Below are 23,247 nucleotides of genomic sequence, written 5' to 3' on the forward strand. Positions count from 1 at the left end.
GTATTTAAAATTCACGGACGTAATATGTGAAATCCGTGGCACAAAAGGAGCGGAATTAGAAAACAGCTATATATGTCTATGCTTGGGTAGCTCTGGAGTGGAATCTGGCTTTACTGCAGTACTCCAGTCCAATAGGGGGTGCTGAAACGTCATTAAACCGAAGAAGAAAAGGAGCCGGAAAAAGGAAAATCGGGGGCCTGAGCTTCTTACGTTACATTTACTTATTTCAAAGTGATAGCAAACATTGTGTAAAAAGCAACACCGAAAGCATGCCTTTACCAGTTCAAGTGTTTAACTTTCAGGTAAGTGAAATAATCACCATGTATTACAATTCGTTAAGGTAAATATTGTTGGCAACTACGTTAACGAAGCTGTGAACAACTGCAAGACAGCTAAAGGTAGTGTTCGCTGTCACATGCTGCTTAAGAAACACTCATGTGTGATTCACCTATGATTAATAACCGCTAACGCATGGGGCCTGTATCAGAGTAACTTATATAAAAAATGGCATCAATAACTCACCGAATTTTCAGTCATGGCTAAGCAAAGCCACGCAAACGAAACGGGGATTTTTTTAAAGATTAAAATATCCTAAAAGGAACAATGATTTATAAGTTGAAATTCAGATTTACTTGCCGTCGTTTTTTTTTTTATTTGGTCGGAATAATTTTGTAAAATTAAGCGGAACAACCGCAGGCCTCTACTAGCTAGCTAACAACACGCTGACGAAAACAGTCCTGACGATAGCTAAAGAAAACATAAGTGTGCTCAGGTGGTCCATGTCTAAAGTTGGTCTTCGATGGCTAGAGCTGACCAGAGCTAGAGCTCGCCAGTTATGCTAGCCGTGTAGGAACAAATCAGATTTAATCATGCTATTGTTTATGCTAAATCTTTCCCAGAGGTGGATATTTGAATTAACGTTGCAGTTGTTTTGCAGTAATTTTAAAGAGGTATTGGGCAATCCTTTTTGGTATTAGTTTAGTTATTAGTGTAACGTTGGTGTTTTTCTTAATTATGTTTAGTTTAGGGCTGCAACTAACGATTATTTTCATAATCGATTAATCTGTCGATTATTTTTTCGATTAATCGGTTTGTTATTGTTTAGCTATTTAACCTATACAAGTGATGGATGCATTTCAGTTAAGAAAAAAAAAACAAGAGAATTGTGCAGTTGACTGCAATCTATTTTATTGCACATGAACACAGTCAGCAGTATAAAATGAGCTAAACAGTGCAAAATATCAGTCCAGAATAATTTTTTAGCATTAGCTGGAAGCCTGCTCCTTCCACCATGGATAGTGGCCTCATGTCTTTTACCAGCATGTTTAGAATAGAGTTTGTAAGTGGTATGAATTGCTGGGGGTGAGTGTGTTGTTCCCCATGTAGTTGTCCATCGTTGCTTGTTTTTTTCTGCATAAGAAACACAAATAGTCTGAAATAAGTACACATATAAAATAAAGCAGCACACACACTACAACACTAAATCAATATATTATTTGAATTAATTAACATTATACAGTGATCATTTATTTTGAGGGTTACGTTCTACAAAATAGCCCGCAACAGGAGATATTCAGAAAAAATTCTAATTTTTTTACTATTAAAAAGCTCTAAGTAAGAAGCTCATGAGGTTTTTACTTTGAGTCGGGAGTGTTTAAATTAGCTAGAGAAATGTGAAAAATGTTTATTTTGTGTAATACTGTTTAAGAAACATGATAAAAATGTGTTGTGAGGCGTTTTACAGCGTTAGATAGTAAAACAGCCTTTTAATAGTAAAAAATGACTTTTTCTGAATTTCTCCTGTATTTAAAAATTGAAAGCGTACAACTATGCCGCGTTATATTCACCTGGACACAGCTCGTCTGTATATTTTTCACCGCGGAGTTGTCCTTTTTTGAATGAGGAACATAGTTATGGGTTTGTGCCGTTTTTCTCTTAACGAGAACATTCTTATAAACAGACGTGCTGAATTTGGCAAGCGCATGGTTCACAACACGTAGGAGATTCACGATTGCATCTAGTCAATCAGAAGTAGAACACCGTAGACTGATGCGGCAAAAAACATGTTTAACATCCACTATAACAAACTAAGCTAAAACACTAAGTCCAGCTTGTTTATTTTCTGTTACTTACCGGGCTGGCTCTTCCAAATGACGGCTCACTTGACCGCGGTGTTCTTCCTCTGCTGCATCAGCCCCCACATGTTTTCGTCTCAAATCTTCACTTAGGGACGTCGTGCTTCCGTGCCATGCTAGATGGTTTTTGTATATTTTGAAGGTCACCCGTCTTTTCAAGGCATCTAGAGTGAAGTGCTCCCATACTCGTGAGGTTTTTGTCCGGGGTTTCTCTTCAGTTTTGTTGCTTCTATTTTTCTTCCGCATTTCCTCTTGTTCCGCCATCTCTCACAGCAAGATGAGCGTCAGTAACGTGATACGTCATGAAAACCGAGGGCACTCATTGGCTCATTTCTTCTTCTACGGCTCCACTGGTAGATCAGTGGCTTATTACTGCCACACACTGGTGGCAAATTTAACAGCTTGTAACCGATGTCAGATTGTGGTAAAAATAGACTTCATGCGGTAAAATATGATTATTAAACAACTAATCGATGACTAAAAAAGTTGTTAACTATTTTAATAATCGATTATAATCGATTAAATCGATTAGTTGTTTCAGCTCTAGTTTAGTTCTGTATTCAATCATGTTGTTTGTTGAACAAGAGGGTAACATTTGTTCGGTCTTTTTTTTTCTCAGGGGGCCGTGGAGCCAATGCAGATTGATGCAGAGCCTCAATATGACCAACAGAATGCTCCAGATATCAACTACATTGTTGAGAATCCAACACTGGTACTGATCACTCACCCTAGTAGCATCTAGAAATGCACTGTCACTATCGAAGAACTAGATTTAATTAAAACATGCATTCATCAACACAAGAAAATAAACCGAAACAGAAGATTGCATGCAGGGCAGGGTGATATGGGCTCAATTCCAAATCATGTTAGCCCCGTTTCCATTACCGGAATGCCAGGGTAGTTCCTTGGATTGGGAAATTGACCAGGAGATATGATGTCCCAGTCCTCTCAGCTGTTGTCTCCATTCAAATTCAGCCCTTTCAGAACTTTGCACAGACAGCATATTGAGACTGCTTTGGCAGTGAATGATGTCACTGATCAGCATCAGTAACATTATTAATATTAAAGCATTTATTCTGTCGAAGTATATCATAATTTAATCCTTACAGAGGCTGTGAGCAGCTGTGTGATGTAAAATGTGGTGTTCAATGACCAGATGAGGTGCCATTTTTTATGGTACTCTATGAGACAACAAAGCCCTGTTAATTAAGTATGTGGGAAATTTTCCCAGTTTTATTCCAGTGTGGGAGTTTAGTAAAGACTGTGGGGGAATTTCGCCATGTTTTCTGGTGTCTGGAGATAGATTTTAATCATAATCTGTGCTTATTTTCCTTTGCCCTCAGTCTACTTCATCAGCATCTTTTCTAATTTTATTAATGCCGGTTGTTTTGGACATCTGCTGGTGTTGTTTCCTACTTAGTTACAACCATTCAGTGTGAGTTAACCAAAGGTTCTGCTCAGCTACTACCAGGCTTTTCGGAGAACCGACCCCCTAGCAGGTACTCAGAAGGTTCCTGAAAACGGCCGACCTGGTCAGGTGAAGACCAGGCCCCCATAATTCTGGGGTGAAAATGAAGCCAACATAGAAGTGGCAAAAATTGCTGTTCTACCCTCCTCCACTAGGAGCTGGCAGCAGAAATGAGCAAATCCTTGTTAACTCCCACTTTAAAAATGCCATTTTCACAGCAGAAATAAGCATGTTTACTGCCTGGTTTAACAAATTATTTTAGGTCTTAATCTGGTTTACATTCATAACAACTCTGAGGGAGATGAAATTTTTTGTAACTCTTCTGTTTAAGTGTAATTGATGCTTAAAATTCTGAATGATTAATGAGCATCAGAGCTAGCTCTGGGAAAAGGCCTCAGCCTCCCCTTCATTGATGTTTGGGCCATTTCGACTCTCTGAACTTTAGTTTTGTCTGTGTGTTTGTGTTCGTGTTTGGGTGTTAATCATTGAATTATTTGAACACAGAGAACAACGATATTGTATTTTATTTTATTTTTTTATTGTAGAGACTTCAACACGGGCAAAATTGTCCCTCATTCTCCTCCACTTCTTCATGCGCTCGCCACCTCTTAACCTACCTTTGCCGTCTTTTCCGTCCACGAATAAAACGCTTGCTGCACATTTTTTCACTCCTCTGGTCACGGGGGAATAAACGTTCATATTTTTAGAGTTTTTCTGCGAAATATTCTTCAAGCTTTTCCGTGCCTGCTCTATTTATTTTATGAGGGCGCAATGGTGGCGCTGTAGACGACAGCGGTGTCCTGACCAATCAGAAGTTTGCGTTCTCTGTCTTGACGGACAGATGTTCAGGAAAGAGAGCTAGATTCTGTCTGTCTTTGTGAAGGCTCTACAGCAGGCTTGCAAGGACGGATAATGGTGTTGCGTGCATCCGTCCCGACGCAGGAGAAGTATAAATTAGGCTTTAATTTAATAGTCAACACGTCATTTATTTTATAAAAACATTTTTAACCCCGCCTGCTACACATTCGGTGGTTGCTTCCTGCCTCTGCTCAACGCCGCTTTAGCTCAGAGGTTTATGCACAGTAGAGGCCACCCAGATCAACCTTTGTCATCGGAGAAAGAAAACACGACGAGTCGGCAACGTAGCTCAAAGGTTCAAGTTTATTTATATAGCGCCAAATCACGACAAGAGTCGTCTCAAGGAACTTCACATAAACATTCCAATACAGGTCAGTTCATTAAGCCAATCCGTAAAACGTTTCTTATATAAGAAACCCAGCAAATTGACTGTTGTCAGTGACTTTACAGCAATCCTCATACTAAGCAAGCATTTGGCGACAGTGGAGAGGAAAACTCCCTTTAGGTTTAGGAGCAAAGACAAAAGAAAAGCACATAGAGTGCAAACTGCAAAGTGAAACTCTCCTTTCACGGGAGCACACCGGCGAAGCACGAGCACCTCAAGAGGAAGCACGTCATGGTGGAGAGCAGAGTTGCCTCAATAAGTTTACCTCTTCTTGGCTGCTAACATAGGTGTAGCAACACCAGTAGCGGTGGCGATTTGATTACCTTCAGAACGCGTTTGCATGTCACGTATTTTTGCTCTAATTGCAAATGCTAATGATATATTTCATCCCACTACGTTACAGTGTTAATAAAAGTGCTCCTCATCAATGGACGAGTTTGATACCAGAATCTCCTCAAAATCACACGAAAGCCTTGTTCTGCGGTCTAGCCAAACTTGTCCCACACCCGAGTTTTTGCCTCCGTGACCACTGAACCGCATTTTGCTTGGACTGCCGACAGCAGTGTTCAGTAGTACACACCAAGAAATCAAGGATCTTTATTTGTCATCGTACTAGTGTCCCAGTACAACAATTTTCCGAATAGAGTTACCCTAGGTTTGCTATGCAACCCCCACCTCTAACATAAAAGCACAAAGACATCAGACCCTTTCACAGACATGAGACTCAGATGGGTAGGTGAATGGAAGTGGGAGGGTGTTGATGTGTAACAAATTTGTAAGTGGTTACCTTTGTCAATGGAATATAAAGGTATTCAATAAATTTTAATATTCCTTAAAAATATGGATTATCAATATTATTGAAGCGTTGATTGATTGATGATGAAACTAGGTCCTTTGGGTATTGTCAGGGAACCAAGACTTTATAATAATTTGACACAGAGACAAATATAGTTCATAAAAATCATTTTATAACTATATTAATGATGAGAGGCAAATTATTATGAATGGTGATTCACAGTGATATTAAATGAGACAATGAATGAACTCTGATGAAACATGACTAGGGCTGCCACAAACTACTATTTTAGTAGTCAACTAATTGCCAGTTTTTCTGAGAATTAGTCGACTAATCGTGTCATTCATAAAAGTTTAGCTTATTGCACCAGGATGCGCTAACAAACCCATCATTAGCTTCTAGTTTGAAGTGTGATCAGCTATGTGCCATCTAATAATAAAGACGAGACGATAGCTTATCAAACAAAGTTTAATTTACTTTGTAACTTTTTAATACAATGCTACAATCAAACGGAGGTAGGCACCTAAAAACAAAAATAAATTGTGCACAAAAATGACTTGTGTTCACAAAAGGCATGGTGGCAAGGTTGAAGCTCTTCATCTTCCTATCTTAACTCAGGAAATGGCAGAACACACCAAGGTACGCCTCTGTAGCACGGCTGGTCCACACGTCAGCAGTCATTTACAGCTCTGAGGGTCTGCTTTATTGTCAAGATAAGATGGTAAAGTTGGTTTATTGACCAGATTTTTAATTCTGTTATATCAAATAAAGTAGGTTAAGATTTAACACAAAAATATTTTATTCTTTAAATATATTAGTTTCTTGATTGGTCAGTCAGCAACCTTTTTATTTTATCATACAACTCATTATATTCTAATGTTTATTTTTTGTGTCCAGAGAGAAACAGACACACACGTACACACACACACACACACACACACACACACACACACACACACACACACACACCCCTTAAAGGTTGTTTCATTTTTCTTTTCCATCATGGTGGTGAAATGGGATCTGCCTGGTAAGTAGTTGTGGTGGTATCCTGGGTTGAACTGCTTGATCATCTCTTTGAAAACTTGATCACTCAGCATGGACAGGGGTCTCGTAACCATCATGCTCACAATGGCCTCGGTCAGGCCGTTAACTTGGTGAGGTGTGTACATGAGAAACTCGTCCATTGAAGAGAAGCACTATTAATAAGACTGTAACGTAGCGGGATGATCAAAAATAGCTTTTCTCGCTAGTTGGTAGATATCTATGGTTGGTGCTATTGACGTCCTGATTATCCCCCAGGCTCTTCCATATCAGAGCAGGCTGTACAGTGACGAAAAAAAACTGTCTATGTGTGTGTCTGTCTATTTTTGGTAAATGGTAAATGGCCTGTATTTGATATAGCGCCATCTAGAGTCCTGGAACCCCCCAAGGCGCTTTACAACACAATAAGTCATTCACCCATTCACACACACATTCACACACTGGTGGTGATGAGCTACGATGTAGCCACAGCTGCCCTGGGGCGCACTGACAGAGGCGAGGCTGCCGAGCGCTGGCGCCACCGGTCCCTCCGACCACCACCAGCAGGCAACATGGGTTAAGTGTCTTGCCCAAGGACACAACGACAGCGACAGACTGAGCGGGGCTCGAACCTGCAACCTTCCGATTGCGGGGCGAGCACTTAACTCCTGTGCCACCGTCGCCTGGTAAGTAGGCGACGGTTATATTTTTGAACGTAGCACTGGTGCAACATCTTTAAATTACTGTTTTCCCCAGAACTTTATTGAACAAAAGTAAGTTACATGTAAGAAAATGATTTTTACTGTCGCACAGTGTGGTAATCTGGATGCAGTGGAGGAAAATAAAGGAACCAGCAAAGGCACAAAGACCGAACCAGTCCAAAGTTTGCGATCAAAAGTGCAGCTACACGCAGATTGGCTAATGCTAAAGCTAACGGGTAGCAGTCTCGCGATCAAGTGGCGCCTGCTACACATTCGGTGGTTGCTTCCTGCCTCTGCTCAACGCCGCTTTAGCTCAGAGGTTTATGCACAGTAGAGGCCACCCAGATCAACCTTTGTCATCGGAGAAAGAAAACACGACGAGTCGGCAACGTAGCTCAAAGGTTCAAGTTTATTTATATAGCGCCAAATCACGACAAGAGTCGTCTCCAGGAACTTCACATAAACATTCCAATACAGGTCAGTTCATTAAGCCAATCCGTAAAACGTTTCTTATATAAGAAACCCAGCAAATTGACTGTTGTCAGTGACTTTACAGCAATCCTCATACTAAGCAAGCATTTGGCGACAGTGGAGAGGAAAACTCCCTTTAGGTTTAGGAGCAAAGACAAAAGAAAAGCACATAGAGTGCAAACTGCAAAGTGAAACTCTCCTTTCACTGGAGCACACCGGCGAAGCACGAGCACCTCAAGAGGAAGCACGTCATGGTGGAGAGCAGAGTTGCCTCAATAAGTTTACCTCTTCTTGGCTGCTAACATAGGTGTAGCAACACCAGTAGCGGTGGCGATTTGATTACCTTCAGAACGCGTTTGCATGTCACGTATTTTTGCTCTAATTGCAAATGCTAATGATATATTTCATCCCACTACGTTACAGTGTTAATAAAAGTGCTCCTCATCAATGGACGAGTTTGATACGTGCACACCTCAGCAAGCTAACGTCCTGACCAAGGCCGCTGTGAGCATGTTGGTCACGAGACTCCTGTCCATGGTCGGTATCAAGGTTTCACGGGGATGATCAAGCAGTTCAACCCAGGATACTATGACAGCTATCTACCAGACCAATACCATTTCACCACAGTAATGGAAAAGAAATATAACAACTTTAAGGTGTGTGTGTGTGTGTGTGTGTGTGTGTGTGTGTGTGTGTGTGTGTGTGTGTGTGTGTGTGTGTGTGTGTGTGTGTGTGTGTGTGTGTGTGTGTGTGTGTGTGTGTGTGTGTGTGTGTGTGTGTGTGTGTCCAACATATCTGTCTCTGTTTCTCTCTGCACACAAGCAAAATAAACATTAGAATATATTTTTATGGTAAGATTGAAGACAAGACTGAGCAATAAAGAAACTAATATTTTTTAAAGCATAATATATTTTCTTTGTGTTAAATTTTAACCTACTTTATTTGATATAACAGAATTATTAATTTGGTAAATAAACTAACTTGAATATATTAACTTAACTGTAAAGCAGACCCTCAGAGCTGTTAATGCTCCTCTGACCCTGACTGCTGATGTGTGGACCAGCTGTGCTACAGAGGTGTTCCTTGGTATGTAGGGTTGGGCAATGAGCATCGTTTGGAACCGGTTCCAACTGTTAGTTTTTCCCAGAATCGTTCAAAGTTTTTTATTTCAATTCCTAGTTTCGACTCCTAGTATGCCGACTGGAAGAGGAATCCGCGGCCGATCTCCGTGAAAAATAAACGTGATCTGCAAATTGTGATCAACTCTTTTCAGAGCTGATCACATCAGCTGTCTGTGTGCAGCACCTAGTCCCCCCTCCCCCCACCTAGATATAAACAAACGCGTCTGCCGAACTTTTACTCCGTGATGTAAACTTTAACTCCTGCAGCGTAGAGGAAACGTGTTAAATAGGTCAACATGGTGGATTTAATAGAAGCTTTAAAGAACAAACTCTGGACGGTGTGAGGTGAGTTTGTCTCACTGCAGAAATAACAACACACACGGAGCGTCAGCAGTCAGACGCAGCCAGCTACATTTAAGTTTCACTTCCTGTTCTGACTGAATGCTGCTGCAGCATGGAGGTGTAGTTCTCAATCATCCTGGACATGATCATCCTGAGAGTTTTAGCTGAAACCAGCTGGACGTTCCTGGATATGTTGGAGACATTTAGCCTCTCATCCCAGAGGCTTCTTCCAGACTTTGGTTGTGGTCAGAAACAAACACACTGGTTGTGCTGCAAGTCTGTTTCTTTTTTTCTCCAAAACATGTTTTTGTCTAAATGAAGGTGATGTTGTTGTTCATAGAGTTAAAATTCATGTTGAAGTTAAGATTATTTCATCAAGTAGGACCTGTGGTTGGCTAGCTCATGTAAAACATGTCATGTCTTCAAAGAATCGTAATCGAAACAAGGAATCGGAATTGGAATTGTTCAAAATCAAATGATTCCCAACCCTATTGGTATGTCTCCCTCTCTCCAGCCGAGCGACATAGTTCCTCCAGCATGTCCTGGGTCTTCCTTTGGTTTTCCTCCTGGTTGCACGTGCATAGAAAACCTAACCAGGGAGGCCTCCAGGAGGCATCCTAACTAGATACCCGGGTCACCGCAACTGGCTTTTCTTGATGTGGAGGAGCAGCGGATTTACTCCGAGCCCCTCCTGGGTGACCAAGCTTCTCACCCTATCTCTAAGAGAGAGCCCATTCATCCTTTGGAGAAAAAAAAACTCATTCTACCACTTGTATCTGCAATTTCCTTCTTTCAGTGACTATCCAAAGCTTGTGACCATAAGGTGAGGGTGGGATTGTAGATCAACCAGTAAATCAAGAGCTTTACCTTCCAGCTCAGCTCTCTCTTCACCATAACAGACCGGTCCAATGCCCACATTACTTCAGATGCAGCACCAGTCTGCCTATCAATCTCCCAATCCAACGTTTCCCTCACTCATGAACAAGACCCTGAGATACTTAAACTCCTCCACTTGGGGCAAAACCTCATCCCTGACCTGGAGTAGGCATTCTACCCTTTTCCAACCATGATCTTGGATTTAGAGGAACTGATTCTCATCTCAGCTGCGAACCTCTCCAGCTAAAGCTGGAGATTAAGTCTGATGAGGCCAACAGGCCCACATCATCTGCAAAAAGCAGAGACCTGATACTTACCCCTACTGCACACTGGAAGCATCAGCAGTGCGGAACAGCAGCAGAACGGTTTTCTCATGACAATCACAGCACTTCAGTGCACACCTAGAGATTGTCAGCAGCAAAGCGGCTTTTCTGCCATGCTCCTTGCTCGACTCGCAAGATCACAAAATCCCTTGAGACATCTGCCTTCGAGATGTCAACGGTTACGGTTTGTTTATGCCATCTGCTATCAAACCAAAAAGAAGGAAATCACGGTATTGCTGTTTGGCATATGCTGTTGTTCCTCTCCACTGTTACGATTAAAGCCATAATTGTTGTTCCACATCACTGATGCTTCCAGTGTGCAGTAGGGGTGGGGTCAGGCCACCAAAACATATCCCCTCACCACTTTGGCTGCATCTAATAATCCTTTCAATAAAAGTTATGAACAGAATAGGTAACAAGGGGCAGCCTTGGTGGAGTCCAACTCTCACCAGAAACGAGCCTAGCTTACTGCCGGCAATGAAAACCAATCTCTGACACCGGTTGTACAGGGACCTAACAGCCCTTATCAAAGGGTGTGGTACCCAATACTCCCAAAGTCACCTCCACAGGGCACCCCAAGGGATGCAGTCGAATGCCTTTTCCAAATCCACAAAACACATTTAGATGAGTGAACCCCCACTCACTCTCAAGGACACCCTTAAGGGTATAAAATCTGGTCCAGCTTTTCACGGCCAGGACAAATTCCACATTGCTCCTCCTGAATCTGAGGTTCAACAATCCAACGGACCCTCAACTCCAGATACCCTGAATAGACCTTACCAGGGAGGCTTAAAAGTCTGTACCCCCTGTATTAACATGCGGTCCACCCTTTTGAATAGGACCACTACCACCCCATTCTGCCAATCCAGTGAAACTGCTCCTGACGTCCACGCAATATTGCAGAGCTACATCAACCAACACCCCACAACATCCAGAGCCTTAAGGAAATCCAGGTGGATCTCATCCACCCTCTAGAGTCTTGCCACCTAGGAGGTTTTTGACCATCTTTATGACCTTGGCTCCATTGGTCTTGAGAGCCCACCCCAAAGACCCCAAACTTGAGAAGGTCTTCGAAGTACTCTGCGCACCTATCCACAAAATCTCGAATCGAGGTCAGCAGCACACTGTCCCTATTGTAAACCCTGGTGTTGATAGTGCAATGCTTTCCCCTCCTGAAATGATAAATAGTGGACCAGAATCTCCTCAAAATCACACGAAAGCCTTGTTCTGCGGTCTAGCCAAACTTGTCCCACACCCGAGTTTTTGCCTCCGTGACCACTGAACCGCATTTTGCTTGGACTGCCGACAGCAGTGTTCAGTAGTACACACCAAGAAATCAAGGATCTTTATTTGTCATCGTACTAGTGTCCCAGTACAACAATTTTCCGAATAGAGTTACCCTAGGTTTGCTATGCAACCCCCACCTCTAACATAAAAGCACAAAGACATCAGACCCTTTCACAGACATGAGACTCAGATGGGTAGGTGAATGGAAGTGGGAGGGTGTTGATGTGTAACAAATTTGTAAGTGGTTACCTTTGTCAATGGAATATAAAGGTATTCAATAAATTTTAATATTCCTTAAAAATATGGATTATCAATATTATTGAAGCGTTGATTGATTGATGATGAAACTAGGTCCTTTGGGTATTGTCAGGGAACCAAGACTTTATAATAATTTGACACAGAGACAAATATAGTTCATAAAAATCATTTTATAACTATATTAATGATGAGAGGCAAATTATTATGAATGGTGATTCACAGTGATATTAAATGAGACAATGAATGAACTCTGATGAAACATGACTAGGGCTGCCACAAACTACTATTTTAGTAGTCAACTAATTGCCAGTTTTTCTGAGAATTAGTCGACTAATCGTGTCATTCATAAAAGTTTAGCTTATTGCACCAGGATGCGCTAACAAACCCATCATTAGCTTCTAGTTTGAAGTGTGATCAGCTATGTGCCATCTAATAATAAAGACGAGACGATAGCTTATCAAACAAAGTTTAATTTACTTTGTAACTTTTTAATACAATGCTACAATCAAACGGAGGTAGGCACCTAAAAACAAAAATAAATTGTGCACAAAAATGACTTGTGTTCACAAAAGGCATGGTGGCAAGGTTGAAGCTCTTCATCTTCCTATCTTAACTCAGGAAATGGCAGAACACACCAAGGTACGCCTCTGTAGCACGGCTGGTCCACACGTCAGCAGTCATTTACAGCTCTGAGGGTCTGCTTTATTGTCAAGATAAGATAGTAAAGTTGGTTTATTGACCAGATTTTTAATTCTGTTATATCAAATAAAGTAGGTTAAGATTTAACACAAAAATATTTTATTCTTTAAATATATTAGTTTCTTGATTGGTCAGTCAGCAACCTTTTTATTTTATCATACAACTCATTATATTCTAATGTTTATTTTTTGTGTCCAGAGAGAAACAGACTCACACGTACACACACACACACACACACACACACACACACACACACACACACACACACACACACACACACACACACACACACACACACACACACACACACACCCCTTAAAGGTTGTTTCATTTTTCTTTTCCATCATGGTGGTGAAATGGGATCTGCCTGGTAAGTAGTTGTCGTGGTATCCTGGGTTGAACTGCTTGATCATCTCTTTGAAAACTTGATCACTCAGCATGGACAGGGGTCTCGTAACCATCATGCTCACAATGGCCTCGGTCAGGCCGTTAACTTGGTGAGGTGTGTACATGAGAAACTCGTCCATTGAAGAGAAGCACTATTAATAAGACTGTAACGTAGCGGGATGATCAAAAATAGCTTTTCTCGCTAGTTGGTAGATATCTATGGTTGGTGCTATTGACGTCCTGATTATCCCCCAGGCTCTTCCATATCAGAGCAGGCTGTACAGTGACGAAAAAAAACTGTCTGTGTGTGTGTCTGTCTATTTTTGGTAAATGGTAAATGGCCTGTATTTGATATAGCGCCATCTAGAGTCCTGGAACCCCCCAAGGCGCTTTACAACACAATAAGTCATTCACCCATTCACACACTGGTGGTGATGAGCTACGATGTAGCCACAGCTGCCCTGGGGCGCACTGACAGAGGCGAGGCTGCCGAGCGCTGGCGCCACCGGTCCCTCCGACCACCACCAGCAGGCAACATGGGATAAGTGTCTTGCCCAAGGACACAACGACAGCGACAGACTGAGCGGGGCTCGAACCTGCAACCTTCCGATTGCGGGGCGAGCACTTAACTCCTGTGCCACCGTCGCCTGGTAAGTAGGCGACGGTTATATTTTTGAACGTAGCACTGGTGCAACATCTTTAAATTACTGTTTTCCCCAGAACTTTATTGAACAAAAGTAAGTTACATGTAAGAAAATGATTTTTACTGTCGCACAGTGTGGTAATCTGGATGCAGTGGAGGAAAATAAAGGAACCAGCAAAGGCACAAAGACCGAACCAGTCCAAAGTTTGCGATCAAAAGTGCAGCTACACGCAGATTGGCTAATGCTAAAGCTAACGGGTAGCAGTCTCGCGATCAAGTGGCGCACAGAAAAATATATGATGATCGTAAAACTAAGAAAGACTAATTCCATTTTTGTATAGGCGATTGAAAAGTCCCCACCATCCTGTTTGTTCTGCATCCTGCAGCGCTATGGATCAGAATCGCTGCAGATACGAGTCACATTACTACTACAAGTCTGCTCCACACACAGGAGCAGGAAATACGGCAAGCCGTTGTAGTATATAATTCACAAACGCTTCTATCTTTGAACATAATTTAAACTGGATCATTGCCAACCCGTACATTGTAGACATGCCACCATTACATTGTTAGCAGCAGAAATTAAATGTTATTACCATTTCCAATACAAATGCATGTTAATGAAAGGCATATTTTACTGGATATATTTTTGTGTTTTTTTAACTAAGATTAGTGTTATTAATACAAACCTAAAATGTTACTGAAATGTAGGTCAAATATTTAAAAATATTTTAAGTATAAATATCAGATGGGAAAAAAGGAACTAACCACCATTCTAATCCATATTATTGGCCCTTGTATAATATTTTGCCTTTAAAAAAAGTGAGGCAGTTGAATGCGCAGAGTATGCATGTGCTGGCGGCGCATGGTCAGGATGGTACCACCTCTGCCTCAATTTCAGCCAGGAAAAACCCTGTTTATTATGTTGATATTAATGTGAATGTATCTGATAATAATTGATTTTTAAATCATCAAGTAGACTGATTTAGTAAGATCTGAAATAAGTTTAATGACACTTATGTTGATAATTAATTATTAAAATCACTTTAGATAATACATTCATTGTAGATTCAATTCAATTCAAAAATACTTTATTAATCCCAGAGGGAAATTGATTGCTGTAGTAGCTCAGAATAATAATAATTATCAAGTCATCAAAGAGTTATTGTATATTACAATGGCTGTTGGCAGGAAGGATCTCCAGTAGCGGTCAGTGTAGCAGCGAAACTGAAGATGCCTCTGACTGAAGACACTCTTCCGTTGTCGGACAGTCTTGTGAAGAGAAAGCTCAGGGTTGTCCATAATTTTCTTGATTCTCTGGAGAATCCTTCGTTGCATTATCTCCTCCAGCGGTTCCAGAATGGCCGAAACTTTGGCTGAGTCCTTGAAAGGGCTTGGAGTTCCTCCATCTTGTTGGCCAGTGATCTCACAATGCCCATTATGATCGATGGAAGAGATGGTTTGAATTTCCTCTTTCTCTGTCTCTGTCTTGCTCCCGCTCTGCATCCACGCTTCTTGCGTTTTAGCTCATTTGGGATTTGTGGCTTCAGTTGAGGTATTATTTCAGCCTTTCCAATGTGACACAGAATATGATTGTAAGCAGTCTTTGGATTGAAAAATCATTTAATGAGACCAAAGTAAGAATCATTTTACTCAAGAGTAAAGGTCTCGTCTTCTGCATGGACCTTGGAGGTGCTGCTCAGATAAGGGAGTCAGGAGAAGGGATTTATTATGGCTACCTTCTGGATGGTACTGCTAGGGATGGTTAAGTATGGAACTGTTTTGGTAAAGGGAAGAACACAGTATTCCTAGCAGAGGAAGGCTCCTTCCGTTGGTGATCTCGCCAGGCTAAGACCACCAATCCGAAGACAGTTGTTAGGGTGGGTTTAGCAGCATCTGTCTGCATTCCTTCGTGGAGGAATTTTATTCTCGCAGCTCAAGGCTGCCAGGACGCCAGACTCAGATAAGAATTTTTTTGGGGCAGGCAGAGATAATTTCCTCTCTGCCTTTCTGGTCTTAACAGGTCTTCAGTCACTCAGTAAATCAAATTATCGGGTATTAAACTTGCCCATCCAGTGACTTTCTCCAAGATCACATTCATTTTGCGCGCTAACACCAGGATTGCAGCTAGGCCCTCTAGCTTGTGATTCAACTCAAGCAGCATCCCAGTGTGAGCAGTCTAGGGTTGTCACGGTATGAAAATTTAACCTCACGGTTATTGTGATCAAAATTATCACGGTTTTCGGTATTATCGCAGTATTTTTTAAACGGTGTTGCATATGTTCAGAAAGCATTGATAGTCCTGTTCTACACAAACTGAAATAGTTTTGAAAAGGTTTAACAGTGTTTATTAAACCTAAAATAACACAAGCCTTAGCAAAAGTGCAACTTTTCACAAGTAAAGGAACAAATAGCTTCTTTTTCTGGAACGTGTTACAGTAGTCAGTGCAGGTTTAAATGATACAAATCCAAACATCTCTCGTCTCGTCTCGTCTTCCTCCGCTTATCCGGGTCCGGGTCGCGGGGGCAGCATCCCAACTAGGGAGCTCCAGGCCGTCCTCTCCCCGGCCTTGTCCACCAGCTCCTCCGGCAGGACCCCAAGGCGTTCCCGGACCAGATTGGAGATGTAACTTCTCCAACGTGTCCTGGGTCGACCCGGGGGCCTTCTGCCGGCAGGACATGCCCGAAACACCTCCCCAGGGAGGCGTCCAGGAGGCATCCTGACCAGATGCCCAAACCACCTCAACTGGCTCCTTTCGATCCGGAGGAGCAGCGGTTCTACTCCGAGTCCCTCCCGAATGTCCGAGCTCCTCACCCTATCTCTAAGGCTGAGCCCGGCCACCCTACGGAGGAAACTCATTTCGGCCGCTTGTATCCGCGATCTCGTTCTTTCGGTCATTACCCAAAGCTCATGACCATAGGTGAGGATTGGGACGTAGATCGACCGGTAAATCGAGAGCCTGGCTTTCTGGCTCAGCTCCCTCTTCCCCACGACAGATCGGCTCAGCGTCCGCATCACTGCAGATGCCGAACCAATCCGCCTGTCGATCTCCCGATCCCTCCTACCCTCACTCGTGAACAAGACCCCGAGATACTTAAACTCCTCCACTTGAGGTAGGACCTCTCCCCCGACCCGGAGGTGGCAAGCCACCCTTTTCCGGTCGAGAACCATGGTCTCAGATTTGGAGGTGCTGATCCTCATCCCAGCCGCTTCACATTCGGCCGCGAACCTACCCAGCAAGAGCTGAAGGTCAGAGCTGGATGAAGCTAGGAGGACCACATCATCCGCAAAAAGCAGAGACGAGATTCTCCTGCCACCAAACTCGACACACTCCACACCACGGCTGCGTCTAGAAATTCTGTCCATAAAAGTGATGAACAGAACCGGTGACAAAGGGCAGCCCTGGCGGAGTCCAACCCTCACTGGGAACAGGTCCGACTTACTACCGGCTATGCGGACCAAACTCACGCTCCTCTGGTAAAGGGACTGAATGGCCCTTAACAGAAAGCCACCCACCCCATACTCCTGGAGCGTCCCCCACAGGGTGCCCCTGGGGACACGGTCATAAGCCTTCTCCAAATCCACAAAGCACATGTGGATTGGTTGGGCAAACTCCCATGCCCCCTCCATCACCCTTGCAAGGGTATAGAGCTGGTCCACAGTTCCACGGCCAGGACGAAAACCACATTGCTCCTCCTCTATCTGAGATTCAACTATCGATCGGACCCTCCTCTCCAGTACCTTGGAGTAGACCTTTCCAGGGAGGCTGAGGAGTGTGATCCCCCTATAGTTGGAACACACCCTCAGGTCACCCTTCTTAAAGATGGGGACCACCACCCCGGTCTGCCACTCCCTAGGAACTGCCCCCGATGACCACGCACTGTTGTAGAGACGTGTCAACCATGACAGCCCTACAACATCCATAGCCTTGAGATACCCAGGACGAACCTCATCCGCCCCCGGGGCTCCGCCGCTGTGTAGTTGTTTGACTACCTCAGCAACTTCTGCCCCCGAGATCGGACAGTCCATCCCCAGGCCTCCCAGCTCTGGTTCCTCCTCGGAATGCGCATTGGTGGGATTGAGGAGCTCCTCAAAGTATTCCTTCCACCGTCCAACTATAGCCTCAGTTGACGTCAGCAGCTCCCCATCCCCACTGTAAACAGTGTGAGCGAGTTGCTGCCTTCCTCTCCTGAGGCGCCGGACAGTTTGCCAGAACCTCTTTGGAGCCGATCGATAGTCTTTCTCCATGGCCTCACCAAACTCCTCCCACGCCCGAGATTTTGCCTCGGCAACTGCCACTGCTGCACCCCGCTTGGCTATCCGGTACCTGTCTGCTGCCTCCGGAGACCCACAGACCAGCCACGCCCTGTAGGCCTCCTTCTTCAGCCTGATGGCTCCCCGAACCTCTGGTGTCCACCAGCGGGTACGGGGGTTGCCACCACGACTGGCACCGGCCACCTTACGGCCACAGCTAGCAACAGCCGCCTCGACAATCGCAGAGTGGAACAAGGCCCACTCGGACTCAATGTCCCCCACTGCTCTCGGGACGTGGTCAAAGCTCTGCCGGAGGTGGGAGTTGAAGACCGTTTTGACAGGTTCTTCTGCCAGGCGTTCCCAGCAGACCCTCACTATGCGTTTGGGTCTGCCAGGTCTACGCGGCATGTTCCCTTGCCATCTGATCCAACTCACCACCAGGTGGTGATCAGTTGACAGCTCCGCCCCTCTCTTCACTCGGGTGTCCAAAACATACGGTCGCAGGTCAGATGATACGACTACAAAATCTATCATCGACCTGTGACCTAGGCTGCCCTGGTACCAAGTGTACCGGTGGGCATCCTTATGTTCGAACATGGTGTTCGTTATGGCCAAACTGTGGCTTGCACAGAAGTCCAATAACAAAACACCGCTCGAGTTCTGATCAGGTGGGCCGTTCCTCCCAATCACACCCCTCCAGGTCAAGCTGTCATTGCCCACGTGAGCATTGAAGTCCCCCAGCAGGACAATGGAGTCCCCTGATGGAGTACTATCTAGCACTCGTCCCAGGGACTCCAAAAAGGGTGGGTACTCTGAACTGATATTTGGCCCATAAGCACAAACAACAGTCAGGACCCGTTCCCCGACCCGAAGGCGCAAGGAAGCTACCCTCTTGTCCCCCGGGGTAAACCCCAACACACAGGCAGAGAGTCTCGGGGCTAACAAAAAGCCAACCCCAGCCCTCCGCCTCTCACCCGGAGCAACTCCAGCAAAGTAGAGTGTCCAACCCCTCTCCAGGTCTCGGGTTCCAGAGCCAATGCAATGTGTCGAGGTGAGTCCGACTATATCAAGCCGGTACCGCTCAACCTCTGCCACAAGCTCCGGCTCCTTCCCCGCCAGCGAGGTGACGTTCCATGTCCCAAAAACTAGTTTCCTTGTCCGGGGATTGGACCGCCAAGGCTCCCGCCTTGGTCTGCCACCCGATCCACACTGCACCGGACCCTTCATGTTCCTCCTGCGGGTGGTGGGTCCACAGTTGGACGAGCCCATGTATCCGGTTCGGGCTGGGCCCGGCCGGGCCCCATGGGCGAAAGCCCGGCCACCAGGCGCTCGCTCACGGGCCCCAACCCCAGGCCTGGCTCCAGGGTGGGACCCCGGTAACCCTCCGGGCCGGGTACTCCGACTCTTCGTTTTCACCGCCATGAAAGATCCTTCGAACCGTTCTTTGTCTCACCCTTCACCTAAGACCAATTTGTCATGGGAGACCCTACCAGGGGCACTAAGTGCCCCAGACAACATAGCTCCTAGGATCATTAGGGCACTCAAACTCCTCCACCACGATAAACATAAACAATATGTAAACAAATCAAAGAAACACCACTTGTTTTCTCATATACTTGTTTTCTTCATTATCAAAATGAAAATCTAAAACTCCAGTCCACACTTGACTTGAGCACTGTACAAGTCAACCTTAAAAAATATGTATTTAAAATAAATAGCCACTTTAAACAAATGACTAAAATAACTACTACACTATGTAATCAAATCCAAATGTTCAAGTATAAATGGCATTGAATAAGTAAACAAATCAATGACAAGGAACTAATTGTATATTTCTCTTCATCATCAACAAATAAGATGCTTCATCCAGCAACAGGGTGTCCGTGACACGGTTTAAATGCTGGCAGAGGGCGCTGCGGCTGCAGTATATAGTGACTCGTTGCATTCTCCCTCAACCAAAAGTCCTCGCGTCATGCATTTAAGCTAAAATGCTAATGTCAACTTACCTTGCACTGGCTGTAGAGACGTGGGTGATGGTCACGCAGATGTGCCATTAGATTCGAAGTGTTGCTGCCTTTTGCAGACACTTGTTTCCTGCACGTTCTGCAAACGGGATAGCCGTCTTCTATTAACTGTCCCTCAGCATTTTTCAGAAATCCAAAATATGCCCATACTTCCGAGTTAGTCTTCTTTGAGGGCTGATGGATGTCCTGGGCGCTGCCGTCTCCTCCTTCGGCCATTATTTCAGCTTCAAAGTTTTGGTAACGTTGCAAACTAAAAAGTGCGTGTGCGCGCCGCGGGAACTTCAGCTGAAGCGACGGTGGCTGGTAAGGGTCACCGCGCTGAAACCGCGGCCACGGTAAACCCACCGAGATAATTTAGTTTTTTAAAAACTGGACGGTTATTTTTATTGTCACCTTTTTTACCGGGGTTTACCGCTATACCGGTTATCGTGACAACCCTAGAGCAGTCTCCACACGGCTGAGAGTTTCCCTGGGTACGGGTGGCACTCAAATTTCCCCATGACTTCACAATTTTCCAAAATACCAGAAACCTTCATACTCCAATTAGAAACAGTAAATATCAGGCCAATATTCCACATGTCTTTGATGTCCTTCCCGGACAGCTGGGAAGGCATGTAATTTTTCACTCTTTCCATGAATCCAAAATTTACCCCACCAGATGTGTTCCATCCGGTCAAGCTGGAGAACCCCCACTCCGTTCTCATTGTTGATAAAATCTCATCAATGGCATTGAAGGACCAGTTTACCAAATCCACGAAGTAATAAAAATTGAGTTTTCAAGAGGAATGCAGAGAAGCGCTCTGTAGACGGAGAAGACAAGATCCTTGGGAAAAAGATAAGGGAGGAGAAAAGAGAAGCGTCTATGCTCTCCGGGTGCCAGAAGAATAAGGCGAAGGGAGGCTACCCCCTCTTAAAGCACATGCTGTAACGATGTATGTCACAATAAATTATTGTCTTCTGTTTATACCTGTAAAAATACCATATGAATTGTGAGCAAATAATTTAAGTTGTGTAGAATATAATTCAGTATAAATTCTTACCGTATTTTCCGGACTATACAGTCAGGTCCATAAATATTGGGACATCGACACAATGCCAATATTTTTGGCTCTATACACCACCATTATGGATATCAAATGAAACGAACAAGATGTGCTTTAACTGCAGACTGTCAGCTTTCATTTGAGGTATTTACATCCAAATCAGGTGAACGGTGTAGGAATTGCTACAGTTAGCATATGTGCCTCCCACTTGTTAAGGGACCAAAAGTAATGGGACAGAATAAGAACCATAAATCAAACTTATACATTTCAATACTTGGTTGCAAATCCTTTGCAGTCAATTACAGCCTGAAGTCTGGAACACATAGACATCACCAGATATTGGGTTTCATCCCTGGTGATGCTCTGCCAGGCCTCTACTGCAACAGTCTTCAGTTGCTGCTTATTCTTGGGGCATTTTCCCTTCAGTTTTGTCTTCGGCAAGTGAAATGCACGCTCCATCTGATTCAGGTCACGTGATTGACTTGGCCATTGCAAAACAGTCCACTTCTTTCCCTTCAAAAACTCTTTGGTTGCTTTTGCAGTATGCTTTGGGTCATTGTCCATCTGCACTGTGAAGCGCCGTCCAATGAGTTTTGAGGCATTTGGCTGAATATGAGCAGATAATATTGCCCGAAACTCTTCAGAATTCATCGTGCTGCTTTAGTCAGCAGTCACATCATCAATAAATACAAGAGAACCAGTTCCACTGGCAGCCATACATGCCCACACCATGACACTTCCAGCACCATGCTTCACTGATGAGGTGGTATGCTTAGGATCATGAGCAGTTCCTTTCCGTCTCCATACTCTTCTCTTCCCATCACTCTGGTACAAGTTGATCTTGGTCTCATCTGTCCGTAGGATGATGTTCCAGAACTGTGAAGGCTTTTTTAGATGTTGTTTGGCAAACTCTAATCTGGCCTTCCTGTTTTGGGGGCTCACCAATGGTTTACATCTTGTAGTGAACCTTCTGTATTCACACCGGTGGAGTCTTCTCTTTATTGTTGACTTTGGCACAGATACACCTACCTCCTGGAGAGTGTTCTTGATCTGGCCAACTGTTGTGAAGGGTGTTTTCTTCACCAGGGAAAGGATTCTTCGGTCATCCACCAGAGTTGTTTTCCGTGGTCTTCCAGGTCTTTAAAGCCCCCTTCAGACAGGCCATGAAAAACGGAAATGTTCAGTACTCTGTCCGTAAGACCTTTGTGTCTGAATTAAGGCTGAAACGATTCCTCGAGTACCTCGAATAATTCGAGTACAAAAAATCCTCGAGTCAAATTCTCTGCCTCGAGGATTCGTTTAATTCATGTTTAATTAATTCATGGCTTTGCAATCGCCCGGGGTCATGTTTCACCCGGACTGAAATAAGTGACGCATATGCCCACTGGGCTGAATGCACACGCGAGTAGCGAACGTAACTTAACTTTCTCTTAAGCCATGGCGGACAACGTGGACCCCGGTGGAGTGCGAAAAAGACAGAAAAAGTCAAAGGTGTGGGACCATTTTTCACGTCGTAAGGTGGAAAACGTAGTCCAGTGTAAATACTGTAAAATGGATTTAGCCTACCACAACACCACATCCTCCGTGCTGCAGCACCTGTAAATGTCACTTCTGCAAGCGGACTCGGAGCCTCTACAAGATAATGCATTTTAGCCTGTATTTCTATATATTCTGCGGACACTGTGCGACTTTTTCATTTGTAGCACTCAGTTTCAGCTCACACCGTACGTCTGGTAGCAACACGTCTGACTTAAAATGTGCTAAAAAATAGCATTTTTACACAATATGTCGGACTTTTTATTGTGTTGTTATTGATGTCCGTTGTCCCCCGGGATTGCTGCAGGAGGACACGGGTATTTATGAGTGGCGGAGGAAAACGAAAGAAAGTAAATAAATGTTGTGTGATCTGTATAATTTGACAAAACCACGGCAAACATGCTTTCTCGACAATCCTTGTTATTGTGTGAGACAAAAAGTGTAGAAATTAAAACAAACGTGTGTTAATAGGGAAACAGCCGGCGAGCTGTTTGCGCATGCGCCGTGAGCGGTTCTGGTTCTGTTTGGGCTGCAGCCGCTCACAGCACTACTTCAACAGTTATCCAACTAGTTTTTGTCTGGCTTGCAGGCTAGCAGATTCTCGCACGAGGGGAAAATC

At 44.1% G+C, this 23,247-nt stretch overlaps 1 protein-coding gene and 1 long non-coding RNA gene across 2 annotated transcripts in view; one reads left to right on the forward strand and one right to left on the reverse strand.

Moving 5' to 3' along the window:
• Window positions 1-129: 129 nt before the first annotated feature.
• The window catches only part of gps1 (G protein pathway suppressor 1), a 55,745-nt gene continuing 32,627 nt past the window's right edge, over window positions 130-23,247 (forward strand). Inside the window, exons 1-2 of the mRNA XM_070547002.1 lie at window positions 130-302; window positions 2,755-2,847. Coding sequence (XP_070403103.1) covers window positions 270-302; window positions 2,755-2,847 — 126 coding nt within the window. The 5' untranslated portion in view covers window positions 130-269. The remainder of the gene's footprint in view (window positions 303-2,754; window positions 2,848-23,247) is intronic.
• On the reverse strand, window positions 1,164-2,761 carry LOC139063917 (uncharacterized). The gene is made up of 2 exons (XR_011517229.1): window positions 2,134-2,761; window positions 1,164-1,410 (listed from the first exon to the last, which is right to left on the reverse strand). It is a non-coding gene; the product is annotated as an uncharacterized lncRNA (long non-coding RNA).

This window comes from Nothobranchius furzeri, chromosome 18, assembly GCF_043380555.1.
Source record: "Nothobranchius furzeri strain GRZ-AD chromosome 18, NfurGRZ-RIMD1, whole genome shotgun sequence".
NCBI lineage: Eukaryota > Metazoa > Chordata > Actinopteri > Cyprinodontiformes > Nothobranchiidae > Nothobranchius > Nothobranchius furzeri.